The 15,545-nt window shown below is 41.9% G+C and overlaps 1 protein-coding gene across 4 annotated transcripts in view; it reads left to right on the top strand.

Annotated features, from left to right (window-relative positions):
* Positions 1-15,545, top strand: part of ACYP2 (acylphosphatase 2) — a 125,783-nt gene that overhangs the window by 58,572 nt on the left and 51,666 nt on the right. The window contains exon 4 of one of the 4 annotated variants that reach the window (XM_077813888.1): positions 12,722-13,284. The exons of the other annotated variants lie outside the window; for them this stretch is intronic. Coding sequence (XP_077670014.1) covers positions 12,722-12,767 — 46 coding nt within the window. The 3' untranslated portion in view covers positions 12,768-13,284. Of the gene's footprint in view, positions 1-12,721; positions 13,285-15,545 lie in introns of those variants that run through there. 4 annotated transcript variants of the gene reach the window in all.

Here is a 15,545-nt window from a genome sequence, read left to right as displayed (position 1 = left end):
GGCAGCACTTCAGCGGCGGGTCCCTCACTCGCTCCGGGCCTTCAGCGGCACTTCAGCAGCAGGTCCTTCAGTGCCGCCGAAGACCCGGAGCGACTGAAGGATGTGCCACCAAAGACCCGGAGCGACTGAAGGAACCGGTTCTTCAGTTTCTGGCAGCTCATCACTGGATATAGTGAATAATAATGCACATGGTATATTTGACTTAACAGGATTGTACTGTTTCACCTACCCATTTAAATCAATCTGAATGCATTTATATATGCTGGTAAGACAAGCAAAAAATAATGCATCATATAGGGTTTTCATTTTAGATGTAAACTAATATTTGCAACTAAAGGTCTGCCAGATAGAAAGCAAACTTGTAGTAAAAATTAAATCTATTTAAATCCCATAAAATATTTCTCACAGGGGTCCTGGTTTCCATGTCAGCCCACCCACTGGGCTCCTGTTTCAACTACTATATGCAGTGTTGTAGCCATGTTGGTCCCAGCATATCAGAGAGACAAGGTGGGGGAGGTAATATATTTTATTGGGCCAGCTTCGGTTAGTGGGAGGGACAAACTTTCAAGCTTCACAGAGCTCTGAAGAAGACCCATAAAAGATATTACCTCACCCATGTTGTCTCACATTACTACTAGTCAATTTCTCATTTCAGTGTGGACTTTCTGTGGGTGGCATAAGAAATAAATAGCCTTTTAAAACTTCACAACTAGTTCCTGTAATCCTTACCCAAGCAAAACTACTAGTGAAGTCAGACTATTTCTCATGTGGGTCCTTAGAATATTAATTTAAAGTTTTTTGCCAGTCATTACTAAAAATAAAAATAAAGCTTAAATCCAAGTCCATAGTTTGTAATTTGCTTGACCATGTTCATTCTTTTCAACTTTCAGCTAGTTGTGAAACAAGATCCTTAGCATCCTTGTAGAGGGGAAAATACCAAAAATCACAATAACATTTAATTTTTAAAAAAAGGAACTACACAAGAATGAGGACATTAATTAGATGGAAATTAAAAAGAGCAGTCACAAGGGTAAAATGTCTACAAGTAGCATGGAGATTTCTTAAAAACACCATAATATAGGCTCTATGCCAAATCAAAAAAGACAAAGAGGACCAAAAGAATGCCACCATAACTAAACAGCAGAGTGATGGAGGCTGTTAGAGGCAAAAAGGCATCCTTTAAAATTTTGAAGTCAAATCCTAAAACTTCCACCCAACATGCAGCAGAAGTCCAAAAAGCTAACAGTATGTAAGGGGCTATTAGAAAAGTGATAGAAAATAGGAAAGAAAATATAATTCCACTATATTAATCTATTCTGTGGCCAGTTCTGTTCACCCCATCTAAAAAAGGATATAGTAGAATGAGAAAAGTTTGAGAGAAGGTCAACTAAGATGATCCAGGGTATGAAATGTCTTCCATAAGAGGAGAGACTAAAAAGATTAGGGCAGTTCAGCTCAGAAGAGAGATGACTAAGGGGGATATGACAGAGGGCTATAAAATTATAAATGATGTGGAAAGAGCAAATAGAGAAGAACCAGGGGTCACCCGATGAAATTAATAGGCAGCAGGTTTAATACAAAGAGGAAGTCCTTTGTAATACAATGCACATATAACCTGTGGAATACATTTCCAGTGGATGTCGTGATGGCCAAAAGTATAATTGGGTTAAAAAAAGACCTGGTTAAATTCATGGAGTGGGGGGGGGGGTCCATCAATGACCATTAGCCAAGTTGGTCAGGGATGCAACCCCATGGTTGAAGTGACCCTAAACCTCTGACTACTGGAAGCTTAAAGTGGAAGACAGCAGAGTATCCCTCCATAATTGCTTTGTTCCCTACACTTTGCCTGAAGCTCTGGTATGAGCCACTGTTGGAGACAGGATACTGGGCAGGATGGACCATGGTCTGACCCAACATGGCAGGTCTTATATTTTTTATGTTAAGATTTTTTGGACTCAGAAAATATTTTTTCATGCATAAAAATAAAAATAATTTTCATCGCTTTCTATAGGCATTCAAGCCATCTCTGTATTATTTATTAGGATGCTTTTTAAAAAAATTGTGGCTACAAAGTAGGCGTTTTATTAACTGTGTCCCCATTACTGGTTTTGTGGATTGTTTGTGGGTTTTTTAGGCATGTACTATCAGCCTTTAATTTGGTGAAAAGCATCTGCTTTCCGATTTTTACACCGAATTTGAGCCATAGTGTATTTAAACATTCTAATTGTGTTTACATAGTGTTCGGTCACACTGCAGAAAATACCAGCCAAACAAGACTCTCAAACATGAGTGGGGACTCAAATAAAGGGGTAGTCAGCTGTCCTTTCAGAAATTCAGTATACTTAATCCAAACTGGCTTTAGGAGAAAATGCAACGGCTACAGGGCCAAATCTTAGTATTAAAACAGTTAAAGAGACATCACATGAATCATAAGCAGGTTGAGAGTTGTAATATGACTGCACTTCGGTCAATTAGCCTTTAAAAGAAATCCTAAGACGTTGGGAATTATTTCCTGTGAAAATTACTCACATCTAATTGAATCTCCTCTCAGTATGCTTGAGTTAACTTCCAAATAGACAGGAATTCTTTATAATATAATTATTCCTCAGCTTGCAGTTTAAAAAGTCCCAGACTACATATAAAGTGCTAAATGGGAGTAGTAAGTGTTCAGAACCTTTCAAGGTTTGGGCCAACTTTGCATTTATATAGTAAAATCCTTCATCCCAAGTATATTAAAAGAAACTGTAATTATGCTGAAAAACCCCCTCCAAATCATAGTTTTTAATATTTAGTACAGATAAAACAAAGATGAAACTAATAGAAAATCCACAGTCCTTGAGGGAATTGAAAGTTCTAAGAGTAAAACTTCTGGAAGGTTTTGCCAGTTTTCTGGTTATATTTGCAGTTTTATTCTGCCAGTTACTGAGAACTCCTCACCCTGAGGTTTATTAAATTATTTGGCAGACATTTGATACTGTTTCGACAATGTTCTTAACAGCCTCATTCATTCTAAGGTGTATAAATCCGTTTAATCTCTCTTGAAGAAAGGCCATTCATAGAATTTTACTCTTTTGTCCAGGTTGTTGCTAAGGTGTGGTCAAAGATCTGTCATGAGCTGTCATGAGATCTGAAATATAGTTACTAAATAGTATGCTACTATCAATAAAAAGAAACAATGGGAAAAATAAGTATAATTAAGCTGTCTTTAAATTGCTAAAAATAACAAAAATAGTTAGTCATTAAGTATTACCCTTTTGTTTAATCTGCTTTAATCCATCTTCACAAAATAGAGTAAAACAACCAAAAACTCATTACTAGGCCTTAAATCAAGGTTAGTAATTCTTCAGATCACAGTAGTCAACACTAATCACAAATCATCTTTCATGTGTTTTGACAGTTTAGGCCCAAAACATGGATCATTTTCTCCTCCTCTCTCAGCAAAAAACACTACTGCTATTTTTTTGTGTGAAGGTCAGAGAGTTATGCACACAGGCATACTCCTTCTTTCCAAACCCGCAGATCTAGTATTCCTGAATCCAAACTTGAGGTTTTAAAAGCTCAGTTTATAAGCTCATTGATTTAATGGGGGAACATAACTGTCAAAAATACCTCAGAATTGTTTTATGGCCCTTGGTAGCTGTATAACTACTAGTTCCAAACAACAATCATTCCTGCTGTGCTTGTCAAAACCTTTCTGCAAAACAAATAGCTTCATGTTTAAGTGCCCATTTGCACGTTCAGTTGTTTATTTTGGGTGCACGTATGTGGGATTTAGTGGGTACATCTGTTGAGCACATTTTTGGACATTTGTCCCTTATCTGTCTGGGACTATAAAGTGAGTTTTTTACCCGATGCCACTGAAGGAATAAACAGACCTGCTGAGCATGCTACTTCTCTGTCCTTTTTACCACTTATATCCTAAATGTAGTAAAATGCATGCAAATCAAATGTATCAGTGTTTGACAAGGAAAAATACTTCTTGCTGACATGACTGAAAACAAATGGAAAATTCAGGATAAAATCAGAGGGAAGGAGGGAGAGGGGGAAAAAAAGGAAACCAGTTCAAACTTGCACATACTGAGGTGGGAAAATCAGATTCAAGATTAAATAAAATGGCCAGGAAAATCTCTGCCAGATTGACAATGGTGTTGGACACTGTGCTGGAAAAAATGGAAAGTAGTATTGACATAATGGGTGAGAAATTGTCAACTTATTATTGAAGGACATTGCAGTCATGGAATAAAACTTCTCAAACTTAAAGCATGTGTCAAACTGAAGTTATAAAATAATGATGTCAAGATTACACATCTGTTTTACTGTTAGTTTACAAAAGCAAAAAAATAGGAATGATTAAATCTGTACAACGAAAAATACTGAGAGAGACAAAATTTTGTCATGGAAGTTTCCAAGATACTAACAGGAGGAAAAACCTACAGACTGATATAAAAGAGAAAACATACAACAGCTGTGTAGATTGTAGTATCACAGGGATTGGATTTTAAAAAATCAAGGACTAATTACTCAGAGGGACAGCTATATGGAGCTTTGGATCTATAATAAGAGACCTCTAATCATCCAACCAACCAAAAAAAAATCCAGCACTCTTCCAAGAGACTAGCTTGTCTCCACAGGTAAACATCTAATTACAAAATTACAAAACCCCCTTTAAATAGGAAAAAAACCCCAATGTTACAGATGTGATCCAGAATGGGTTAAAAGTGCAAGTTAACAAAATATATACAAACTCCTCCGTTAGTCAGAGGAACACTCAGAGGAAAATAGCAGTTACAACATACGCACTAAATGACAGTGAAAGTAAACCTTGTGTTCACTTATCCTAGCATAGATTGCCTCCTTCAATCATGGGGTTATGTGTGCTAAGGAACATATGAGCCGTGTGTAGGGATCTCTTACAGCCTCTCCTCAGATCCCTTTCCCACATATAAACCAAATGAACTCAAGATTCTTAGTATTGGTAAATAATTCTGATAAGAAATGGCTACTGCTGAATTTGGAACAATAGAGACTCGCTGTTCTGAGAGGAATCCTGCAAGTAGCACAGAAGTGTCAGTATAGTGAAAAGTTGTTAGTAACAGGTTACCAATTATTAATGATAATGGAAGTGCCAACAGTATACTTGGCACTGTAGAAGCCACAAATAAAAACATGATCCCTTCCCTGACACAGATTTTGCCTGGTTCCTGTATGGGTGCATGTGACAGGTTAGATCACAGAGAACCCCTTTGGGACTGCCAACTGATGTGCTGAGAGTACTTCTAACCCGTTTTCCCTGCCAGCTTGGGACTCCAGAACCTTGCCTGTTTGAGCCAGACACGCTAGCCTGCTGCAAACACAGACCCAGGTCTGAACCATGTCCCCTAAAAGTTGCAAGCTTAACTGAAAACAGTTTAAGAACTGTTCCTGTCTCCAACACTCAGATGCCCAGCACAGCTCCCAATGGGGTCCAAACCCCAAATAAATCCGTTTTACCCTGTATAAAGCTTATACAGGGTAAACTCATAAATTGTTCGCCCTCTATAGCACTGATAGAGAGATATGCATAGCTGTTCCTCCCCCACCCCCGTATTAATACATACATAAAAAGTGATTTTATTAAATACAGAAAGTGGGATTTAAGTGGTTCCAAGTAATAACAGACAGAACAAAGTGAATTACCAAGCAAAATAAAATAAAACATGCAAGTCTAGCCCTAATACATTTAAGAAACTGAATACAGATAAAATCTCACCCTCAGATGTTTCAATAAGCTTCTATCACAGACTGGTTTCAGAGTAACAGCCGTGTTAGTCTGTATTTGCAAAAAGAAAAGGAGTCCTTGTGGCACCTTAGAGACTAACCAATTTATTTGAGCATGAGCTTTCGTGAGCTACAGCTCACTTCATCAGACTGGACACCTTCCTAGTCTGGGCACAATCCTTTCCCCTGATACAGCCCTTATTCCAGCTCAGGTGGTAGCTAGGGGATTTCTCATGATTGCAGCCCCCTTTGTTCTGTGCCACTCCCTTTTATATCTTTTGCATGAGGCGGGAATCCTTTGTCCCTCTCTGGGTTCTCACCTCTCCTTCTAAATGGAAAAGCACCAGGTTAAAGATGGATTCCAGTTCAGGTGACATGGTCACATGTCACTGTAAGACTCCAAGCCCTCATTCCTCCCAGCCTGACTCACAGGAAGGCCTGCAAGCAAACAGAGCCATCCACAGTCAGTTGTCCTGGTTGATGGGAGCCATCAAGATTCCAAACCACCATTAATGGCCCACACTTTGCATAACTACAGTAGGACCTCAGAGTTATATTTCATATTTCTAATTTCAGATACAAGAGTGATACATTTATACAAATAGGAGGACCACACTCAGTAGATTATAAGCTTTGTAATGATACCTTACAAGAGACCTTTTGCATGAAGCATATCCCAGTTACATTATATTCACACTCATTAGCATATTTTCATAAAATCATATAGAGTGCAATGTCACAGTGCATATGGGGAAAAGAGGGCACAGTATCCTCTTCTCCCTTTGTATCCCCTGTACACTGCCTTGGTACACAGGGAGTTTTTGCCACATATGAGGGTTCTGCAGATTTAGCTCTCTGGTTAGCACTTGTCCCTGTAAAATGGGTGGCAAGGAGGAGAGCTATGGCCAGGCTCTTCCCTTCTCCATTGGCTATGAAATGGATGAATGTGGAGGGGAGTGTACACTGCACCTTCTTCTGGAGCTCTTGGATGCAGAGTGCCTCTCCAAAGCAGGGCCGATGGTACTCGTATACTGGGGCATAGCTGCTCTTTACCAACTACAGGGTTGTGCTTAATATCTCAACTTAGGGCTCAGTTCAAAAAGGAGTTTTCTGTCTAAATCCGTCTCATCTGTCAGCATAAAACAATACAAATACAATATATTATTATTGCTGTGCTGCTGTTATGCTAAATTGTTATAACCCACAACTGAAACGGAGGCCTGTACAACAGAGACAATGCTACACACATATACAATTTAGAATTTTGTTAGAGAATATAACTGTAAGCGTGTGTGACTGTCCCTTCGCAACCATGCCTTCTCACAGTCTGGTCTGCTAGAGTTCTCTCAAAAACAAAGAAAGAGGGAATTAGGGGTACTCAGTAGGCCTCGGCCTTCAAGCAGGGTGCTGCTGCAAACAGTCTGGGCTCTGGCCTGCAGTCCAGCAGAACTGTAGCAGTTTATGTGCCCATCCTTCAAGTAGGGCAGGGCAGCAAACAGTCTGGGCTCTGGCCTGCAGTCAGGCCAAGCTGCAGCCCTAGCACAGTTTATGGGGCCCCAGCAGAGATGAGCACCAAGCATACTCTAGGGGGCTAGGGTTGCCAACTTTCTAATTGCAGAAAACCGAACACCCTTGCCCTGCCCCTCCCTGCTCTGAGGCTCTGCCCCTGCCCTGCCCCTTCTCCAAGGCCCTGCTCCCACTCACTCCCACCTTCCTCTGCTGCTCGCTCTCCCCCACCCTCACTTTCACCGGGCTGGGACGAGGTTGGAGTGCAGGAGGCATTGAGGGCTCCAGCTGAGGGAGCAGGCTCTGGGGTGGGGTTGGGATGAGGGATTTAGGGTGCAGGAGGGGGCTCTGGGCTGGGGCCAAGGGGTTCAGAGTGTGGGAAGGGGCTCAGGGCTAGGGCAGGGGGTGAGGGTGTGGGCTCTGGGCGACACTTACCTTAGGCGGCTCCCAGAAGCAGCTGGCATGTTCAGCTCCTAGGCAGAGGGCCCAGGGGGCCGTGCGCACTGCCTGTGCCTGCAGGTGCCACCCCCACAGCTCCCATTGGCCGTGGCTCTCAGCCAATGGGAGCTACACAGCCAGTGCTCAGGGTGGGGGCAGTGCACACAGGCTCCATGGTCACCTGCGCACCTAGGAGCCAAACATGCTAGCAACTTCTGGGAGCCACATGGAACCAGGGCAGACAGGGAGCCTGCCTTAGCCCCCTGTGCCCACCAACTGGACTTTTAGCGGCCCAGTCATCAATGCTGACCAGAGCCGCCAGGGTCCCTTTTTGACTGGACATTCCAGTTGAAAACCAGATGTCTGGCAACCCTATGTGGGGCTCCAGCAGGGGTGCCTAAAAGTGTTAAGCAATGGAGTTGTATGTTTCCATTCCTTGGTCTTGATGTAAGTAACAATGATTGTTGTATTTAAATGTCATGCCCATTGCATCGTTTTTTGTATTTTCCTTGAATATCAACAACAAAGAAACACTCAATGTCCATTACCATTTTCAGGGTGTTTTCTGAGTATGGAAGCTGGCAAAAAGTAAATCTCTAGTTGTGAGAAGCATGGATATACAGCTGCGACTATTATTAGCAAATCACACTAAACTGTATCAAAATTCACAGAAGCAGACCTGATATTTAAAATGAATTCTTAGAGTGCTTTCTAGGTACTGGTAATCTTAGAGATTTCCAAGTATAAATCCTGGCCCGCACTGCGACCAGATGTAAAGAAAATTCACAAGATGTATATAATGTGCATTGACAAGTGATAAAGCGACTATGTGGTCATAATTAAGAAACTTCAAGGTCTCACACAGTGAGTTCTCTCCAGGAGAGTTACAAAAGACTAGCGATATTGTGTGTGTTGCTATGTGGTAAGTCATTATTGTCACTTTGTTAGAGGGATATTCTGTGCAAAATATACCAGACTTAAAAACAAAAACAAAAAATCCAAAAGGAAGGGGAGGAAACACACAATACAGCTGACTTAAAACTGCATATTATCAAATCTAGTATCCTGAATCTTGTCTTAATTTTACAAATGAGAAAGGTTTCTTTTAAACATTTTCAGCACATGAGATGTACGGATGATGTAATTATATATGGCAGAATCAGGCATAACATGACAGAAACCTAGTAAAAGTTCTGAGAGGACTACTTGATGATAATGTATTAATCAGATAGGATAGTTATGAATTTGGTGGAACTGTGAGCATGTGAACAGGTCCGTGCAGCTGGAGTAATGTTGATTTTTACAGTCATTAAATACAGTCACTAATATTTTCACCAGCTTCTTGCAGATTCCCTGAATATCTGTTCGATATCTCAACTGAACATCACACTAAATAGTTTGTGTACAGGCAAGGTAGCCATTTGCCCAGCTTAAGTAACATGATGTGGTATGTAAGACTCTGAATCATCTCTGCTGCATGGGAACTTAAATAAGAATCTTCTTGGCCATAAGATTTAGGCTTCCTTGTAATCATTTCTAAAAACACCATAGAGTTGAAACATGGGGAAATGTCTCTCTTTATGTTTTAAAGCGCTATAATTTTTAAACTAATGTAATCATCCTACTTTGTTTGCTGTATAGAACGTGTAGTTCTCTGTTTTCACACTAGATGTCAATCTACTTGCATATGTAGCAGGTAGTGTGCATTCTAGATTTTTCTTTCACTCAGTGGACTGTCTGCTATTTCCCCCCTAATTTGGAAAGGGATTTAGATCACTATGCAGAGCAAGGGCTGAATCAGAATTTCGAATATGCATCTTTGCTGGCTAATATTGAATATGATGTCACTTTTTAGCAAGACAGCTGTCACCAGTAGTTGATTCAGAATTGCAAAATGTAATTAAAGTATTTTCAGTAAAGTTGGTTGGAGAATTTTGATTGAAAATTAAATTTCAGCATGAAATGGAAATTAAATTTTGAAAATTTGTTGTGAACTTATGTCAAGGTTCCTCCCCCACTCTGAACTCTAGGGTACAGATGTGGGGACCTGCATGAAAACCTCCTAAGCTTACTTTTACCAGCTTAGGTTAAAACTTCCCCAAGGTACAAATTAATTTTATCCTTTGTCCTGGAATAACCACTGCCACTACCAAACTCTAACTGGGTTTACTAGGAAACGTAGTTTGGACACGTCTTTCCCCCCAAAATCCTCCCAACCCTTGCACCCAACTTCCTGGGAAAGGTTTGGTAAAAATCCTCACCAATTTGCATAGGTGACCACAGACCCAAACCCTTGGATCTGAGAACAATGAAAAAGCATTCAGTTTTCTTACAAGAAGACTTTTAATAGAAATAGAAGTAAATAGGAGTAAAGGAATCACCCCTGTAAAATCAGGATGGTAGGTACCTTACAGGGTAATTAGATTCAAAACATAGAGAATCCCTCTAGGCAAAACCTTAAGTTACAAAAAAGACACACAGACAGAAATAGTCATTCTATTCAGCACAATTCTTTTCTCAGCCATTTAAAGAAATCATAACCTAACGCATACCTAGCTAGATTACTTACTAGAAGTTCTAAGACTCCATTCCTGTTCTATCCCCAGCAAAAGCAGCATATAGACCGACAGACACAGACCCTTTGTTTCTCTCCCTCCTCCCAGCTTTTGAAAGTATCTTGTCTCCTCATTGGTCATTTTGGTCAGGTGCCAGCGAGGTTACCTTTAGCTTCTTAACCCTTTACAGGTGAGAGGAGCTTTCCCCTGGTCAGGAGGGATTTTAAAGGGGTTTATCCTTCCCTTTACATTTATGACAACTTATTTTTCCATTTTCTGACCAGCTGTAATTTTCAATTTCATGTTGAAATCTATTCCTGATAACTTCTTCTTGCTATGTGAACACAAAGAATGATAAGATGAGCAAAATGAACAAATCTCTATTAAGAGTGTCCTGTTGGCCTCAGAAAATCTTGGGTTTTCAAGAACAAATTCTGGATTCTCATAAGAACGTAAAACTGGCCATGCTGGGTCAGACCAATGGTCCATCTAACCCAGTATCCATCTTCCAATAGTGGCCAGTGCCAGCTGCTTCATAGGGAATGAACAGAATGGGCAATTATCGAGTGATCCATCCCCCGTTGTTCAGTCCCATCTTCTGGCAGTCAGAGGTTTAGGGACATGCAGAACGTGGGGTTGCATCCCTGACCATCCTGGCTAATGCCATTGATGGACTTATTCTCCATTAATTTATCTAATTCTTTTTTGAACCCAGTTATACTTTTGATTTTTCACAACATAATCTGGCAATGAGTTCCACAGTTTGACTGTGCATTGTGTAAAGAAGTACTTCCTTATGTTTGTCTTAAACCTGCTGCCTATTAATTTCATTTGTGACTTCTGGTTCTTGTGTTATGTGAAGGGGTAAATAGCACTTCCTTATTCACTTTCTCCATGCCATTTGTGATTTTATAGACATCTTGCATACTCCCCCTTAGTCATCTCTTTTCTAAGAAGAACAACCCCAGTCTTTTTAATCTCTCCTCAGATGGAAGCTGTTCCATAGTCCTAATAATTGTTGTTACCCATCTCTGTACTTTTTCCAATTCTAATATATCTTTTTTGAGATGTTGGGTGATGATTCAACAGCATGAAAGCCTGGCTAGTTGGTATCTTTATGATGATAGACATGTTACCCCAGCTCTCTGTTCTGCCCCTATTGGCAAACGTCCTGTTCGACGGGCTAAGGGAGCTGGGGCTGGGATGCAGCTGAGGGTGTGACTGGGGCCGGGAGCGGGATCGAGGCTGGGGGCGGGGCGTGGGGAGTGGAGCCACAGCTGGGCTCGCAGCCAGGTGCAGCTCTACTCCTCGCCTTGCCCCAGCCTTGGCCCCAGGCCAGGAACGAAGCCATGGCCAGCAGCTGGGGTCTGGCGAGGGGCCAGGAGCGGAGCCGCACTGAGACTGGGGTCAGGGACAGGCATGGGGCTGGGAGCCAGGGACGCAGCTGGGGGCGGGACCAGAGCAGCACTGGGGGGCGGGGAGGGGCTAGGTGGCGCTCCCTCTCTGCTCCATGGGGGCTGGCCTGAGCCCCATTGCACCTCCCAGACGTTCCTCCATGCCCCCCTAGAGGGTCGAGCCCCACACTTTGAGGACCTCTGATATAGTACCTTTCATTTCAACACTGGCAAATGTCTACCAAGAGCATTTTAAATTAGCAAAACAAGTCAAAACATTAACTGTTAACATTAATTAATTTACTGTAAGAATGGCATGGCATGGTGTATTCCCACCCTCACTTCTGCGCTGCTGCACCCAGCCCCCCACTCAGAGACTGCTTCTAGCCGCTCCCCAGACTGCCTCCCCAGCCAGGGAATGCCCCCCCATGAGCTAACCCCCCTGGACTGTTCCCCATGCACTGGCTGCATCCCTGTTTCCGTGCCCCAGTCCCCTGTATCCCCCTCCCTACGCCCGCTGGTCTTCTACCTTGACTGTACGTAGGTCAGCCGTGCAGCCTGCCCTGCCTGCCAGCCACTGCGATCCCAATGCTGGGGAGTCTGCTCCAGCCAGGGTCACTGGACCAACCCACCATCCTGCGGGGTGGGGGAGATGCTAAGCATCCTGGCCTCCCCCGATGCTGCTAGGCCTGATCCTGCAAGGGAAGGGCAGGGCTTATGCTGGCCCCAATCCTGCGCCGCCCATTTTTGCACCCCCCCACCAGCTCTGCACCTGGAACAGGTGCCCCTCCTGCCATGCACTAGTTAGAGTCCTGAGTGTGTCACATGGGCTGCAGCTGTGTGCTGATTGGGCCACAAGTGGCCCACAGGCCACAGGTTGAGAACCACTGCAACAGATCTATATTCATCGCATCTGATGAAGCGAGCTGTAGCTCACGAAAGCTTATGCTCAAATAAATTTGTTAGTCTCTAAGGTGCCACAAGTACTCCTTTTCTTTTTAAGTATTTTCTGTGGGAGCATTTGCTCAATTACCTTAAAATTCATGATTTTTCAAATTTTTCTTTGAATAGATCTTGCATATTCCACTGTGTATCAGAGTGCCTACCCGCTGGCTGATGTCACAATCTTCTATTGCCATGGTCCATTGTGAGCTGAAGTCCACCCTTTCTTCCCCCAGCTCCAAAACAAAAATATAAGATGAGCTCCAACCTGTGTATTTCAAAAAGGACATCAGGGATTTAAAGTCTTGAAACAGCATTGTTTGTCTAGTGATTAGCATGCAAAACCTTTATTGCTGTTACCAGAGCTGTGACAATCAGCGTCCAGACACCCCAAGGGGAGAACAGCCAGTTTGAACCCCAAAAAATAACCGTTAAAGCAACTGATTGAATACTGTATTATCATACTATAAAAGTATATTGAGTAAGGTCTTTTATTAAAGTTCATAATATTCTGAACTCAGTGGTCTTTATGAGATACATACACAGACTGTGGTTATGAATTTATGTATTCATGTATATAGAATGCTTATAATTTGTGGTACAGTCAGGCCGGGTGGGGTTGCCTCCCCAAAGAGATGAGCTTGCCTAGCTCCAAGCACCTAGCGATGTACAACCCAGGAAAAGACAAATGATGAGCCATTAGAGTTAATGGGAAGACACTGAGACATGCTAGCTAGAATTTTCCCACCCTGAATAACCATGAGTCACCATGCCAGGAGCGATTGGAGGCGGGGGTGGGGGGGCGGGATGAAGAAGAAAAGGAAAAAGCCCTTTTAAAAATGAGGCTTGAAACTGAAATTTGTATTCAGAAACTGAGGGACAGTTACTTGGTGAGTGCTGGATCCTTGCTATGGCTAGGGGTATGCTGGGAAACTGTGCAAAGGCAATAGGTAACTTGTATTAGAAAAGAGATTTTATCTAATGTAGAAGAGTAAAGGCCGTGTCTTTATTTTCTGTCTAATTTGTATGTATTTGCTTTCCCTGCTAATTCATGTTTGAACCTGTGGTTTTTCTATTATATAAACCTGTTGTTTATTTTTACCCCAAGCAGTCTCTGTTGTGCAAATTGTGTGGAGTGTGGGTTCCAAAGTGAGTTGGTAACCAGGGGGCTGGTTTCATGCCTCTGAGGATGACGAACCAGAGAGGAATGGTCTGAGTGTCTGGTATTTAAGAACTCAGGGAGGATGGATTTGGTGAGACTGAGGAAGGGCTGTTGGTGCCACCCTGCATGGAGTAAGTAAGCTGGTATAAGCCAAGATGAGAGCATGTGCTTGTGGGCAGGTTACTGGTGTCAGGGATCTAAGCCAGAGCAACACAGCATTAAGGTACCCCAAGGCTGCAGGGCAGGCAGTGACAGAACCCTTTACTGTTCTGGATGACCCCCAAAATGTCACAATAGCCAAAGCGAATGAATAGAGTAACTTTCAAAAGGCTGTAAAGGATCTCAACACATGAAGGAAAAGGAAGTTGTCATTATTTAATATTTACAGTGCAATAACATCCAGAAGCTCCAATGAGGACCCAGGCCGCTTGTGCTAGGCACTGTACAAACTTATGCAATGATCCTCTCCCAAGAAGTTTACAGTATTTAAAACATGCAGACACAATGTCTGCTTCATAGTTTTCAGTGTTCATATTATTAAATTGTGATTTTCAACAAAATTCTCAGTTAGGCACTTCAAAGTGATTAAGCATCACAAAGTTTGTGGGCCTGATTCTTATTTACACTAAGGCCCCTTTACCGATCTCTGGCAGTAAAAAAGGGGCCTTAAACTGACTGCAAATTACATTTGCAATCACTTTAAGGCCTCTTCACAGAGTCAGTGTACAAAGTCACTTTAGTTTAATTGGGCCGTATATAGATAAAAGGTAGATATAAATATATACAGGTAACCAAACTATCAAAGGCCAAGTTCTCCCACTCTTAATTTACCTTTTGTATTCCCTCCATGAATAGTTTCTTTGAAATCAATGGAACTATTTAAGAAGTAACATACTAGTCAGTGCAAGTTATAGTTGCAGTTTCTGGCCCAGAATTAATAATGGTGATCTTATTAATGTGACCCTTGTCCTGCCTCACTCTTCATTCCCTCGTTTTTGTTTGGTACCCTCATTTATTGCGTCATGTCTAAAATTAGTTTGCAAGCTCCCTTGGGCGTCTGCTTGTTTGGAATAGCACCTGAAGTACTTTTAAGCACTGCAAAAAATATATAGTTTATTGGGCTAATAGTTTACCTAATTCTTTTCATACAAATAAATATAACATGGTAGGAAACTATTGTTAATATCATATGCAAAAGGTGTTGGCTCAAGCTGGCCTGGTAAGCTAGTATTGTTGTACTGCACAACAGTTACAGGCCAGATTTTCAAAAGAACTCAGCTCTATTTGGGCACCAAAATAAGCACAGAATGGGGGGTGCTGGTTAGTAAAAAATTCCAGTCAACTAAGAGTTATACTTACCAATGGAATATCAATTTTCAAAGAATTAGAATATAATAAAATGAATAAAGTGTAAAATAGTATACAGGTACTCACCAATACAGTAGCAGTACTCCACTGCAGAGTGGTTGGTTTCTTGAAGCACTTAGGTGCGTAGAAGTAAAGTTTTCTATACAGTTGGTTATCTTATGACACTACATATCACTATGGGCAGCACATGGCGTACACCCAGATCACTAAAAATATATCTAACATTAAACTATACTGAACACAATTTAATCTTTGTTTGATGATTCAGAAGGCACTTCAGGATCTTTCAGTGTCTCAGGGTCATCATTATCAACATCAATTATCATTGTAGACGTAGAAGGTGTAGGTAGGGTTGCCAGGTGTCCAGTTTTCTACCGGAATGCGTGGCCGAAAAGGGAGCCTGGAGGCTCTGGTCAGCGCTGC

Source organism: Eretmochelys imbricata, chromosome 3, assembly GCF_965152235.1.
Source record: "Eretmochelys imbricata isolate rEreImb1 chromosome 3, rEreImb1.hap1, whole genome shotgun sequence".
In the NCBI taxonomy this organism is placed as follows: domain Eukaryota; kingdom Metazoa; phylum Chordata; order Testudines; family Cheloniidae; genus Eretmochelys; species Eretmochelys imbricata.
The sequence above is the reverse complement of the archived record's forward strand: the minus strand, read 5'-3'. Positions and strand labels throughout refer to the sequence as shown.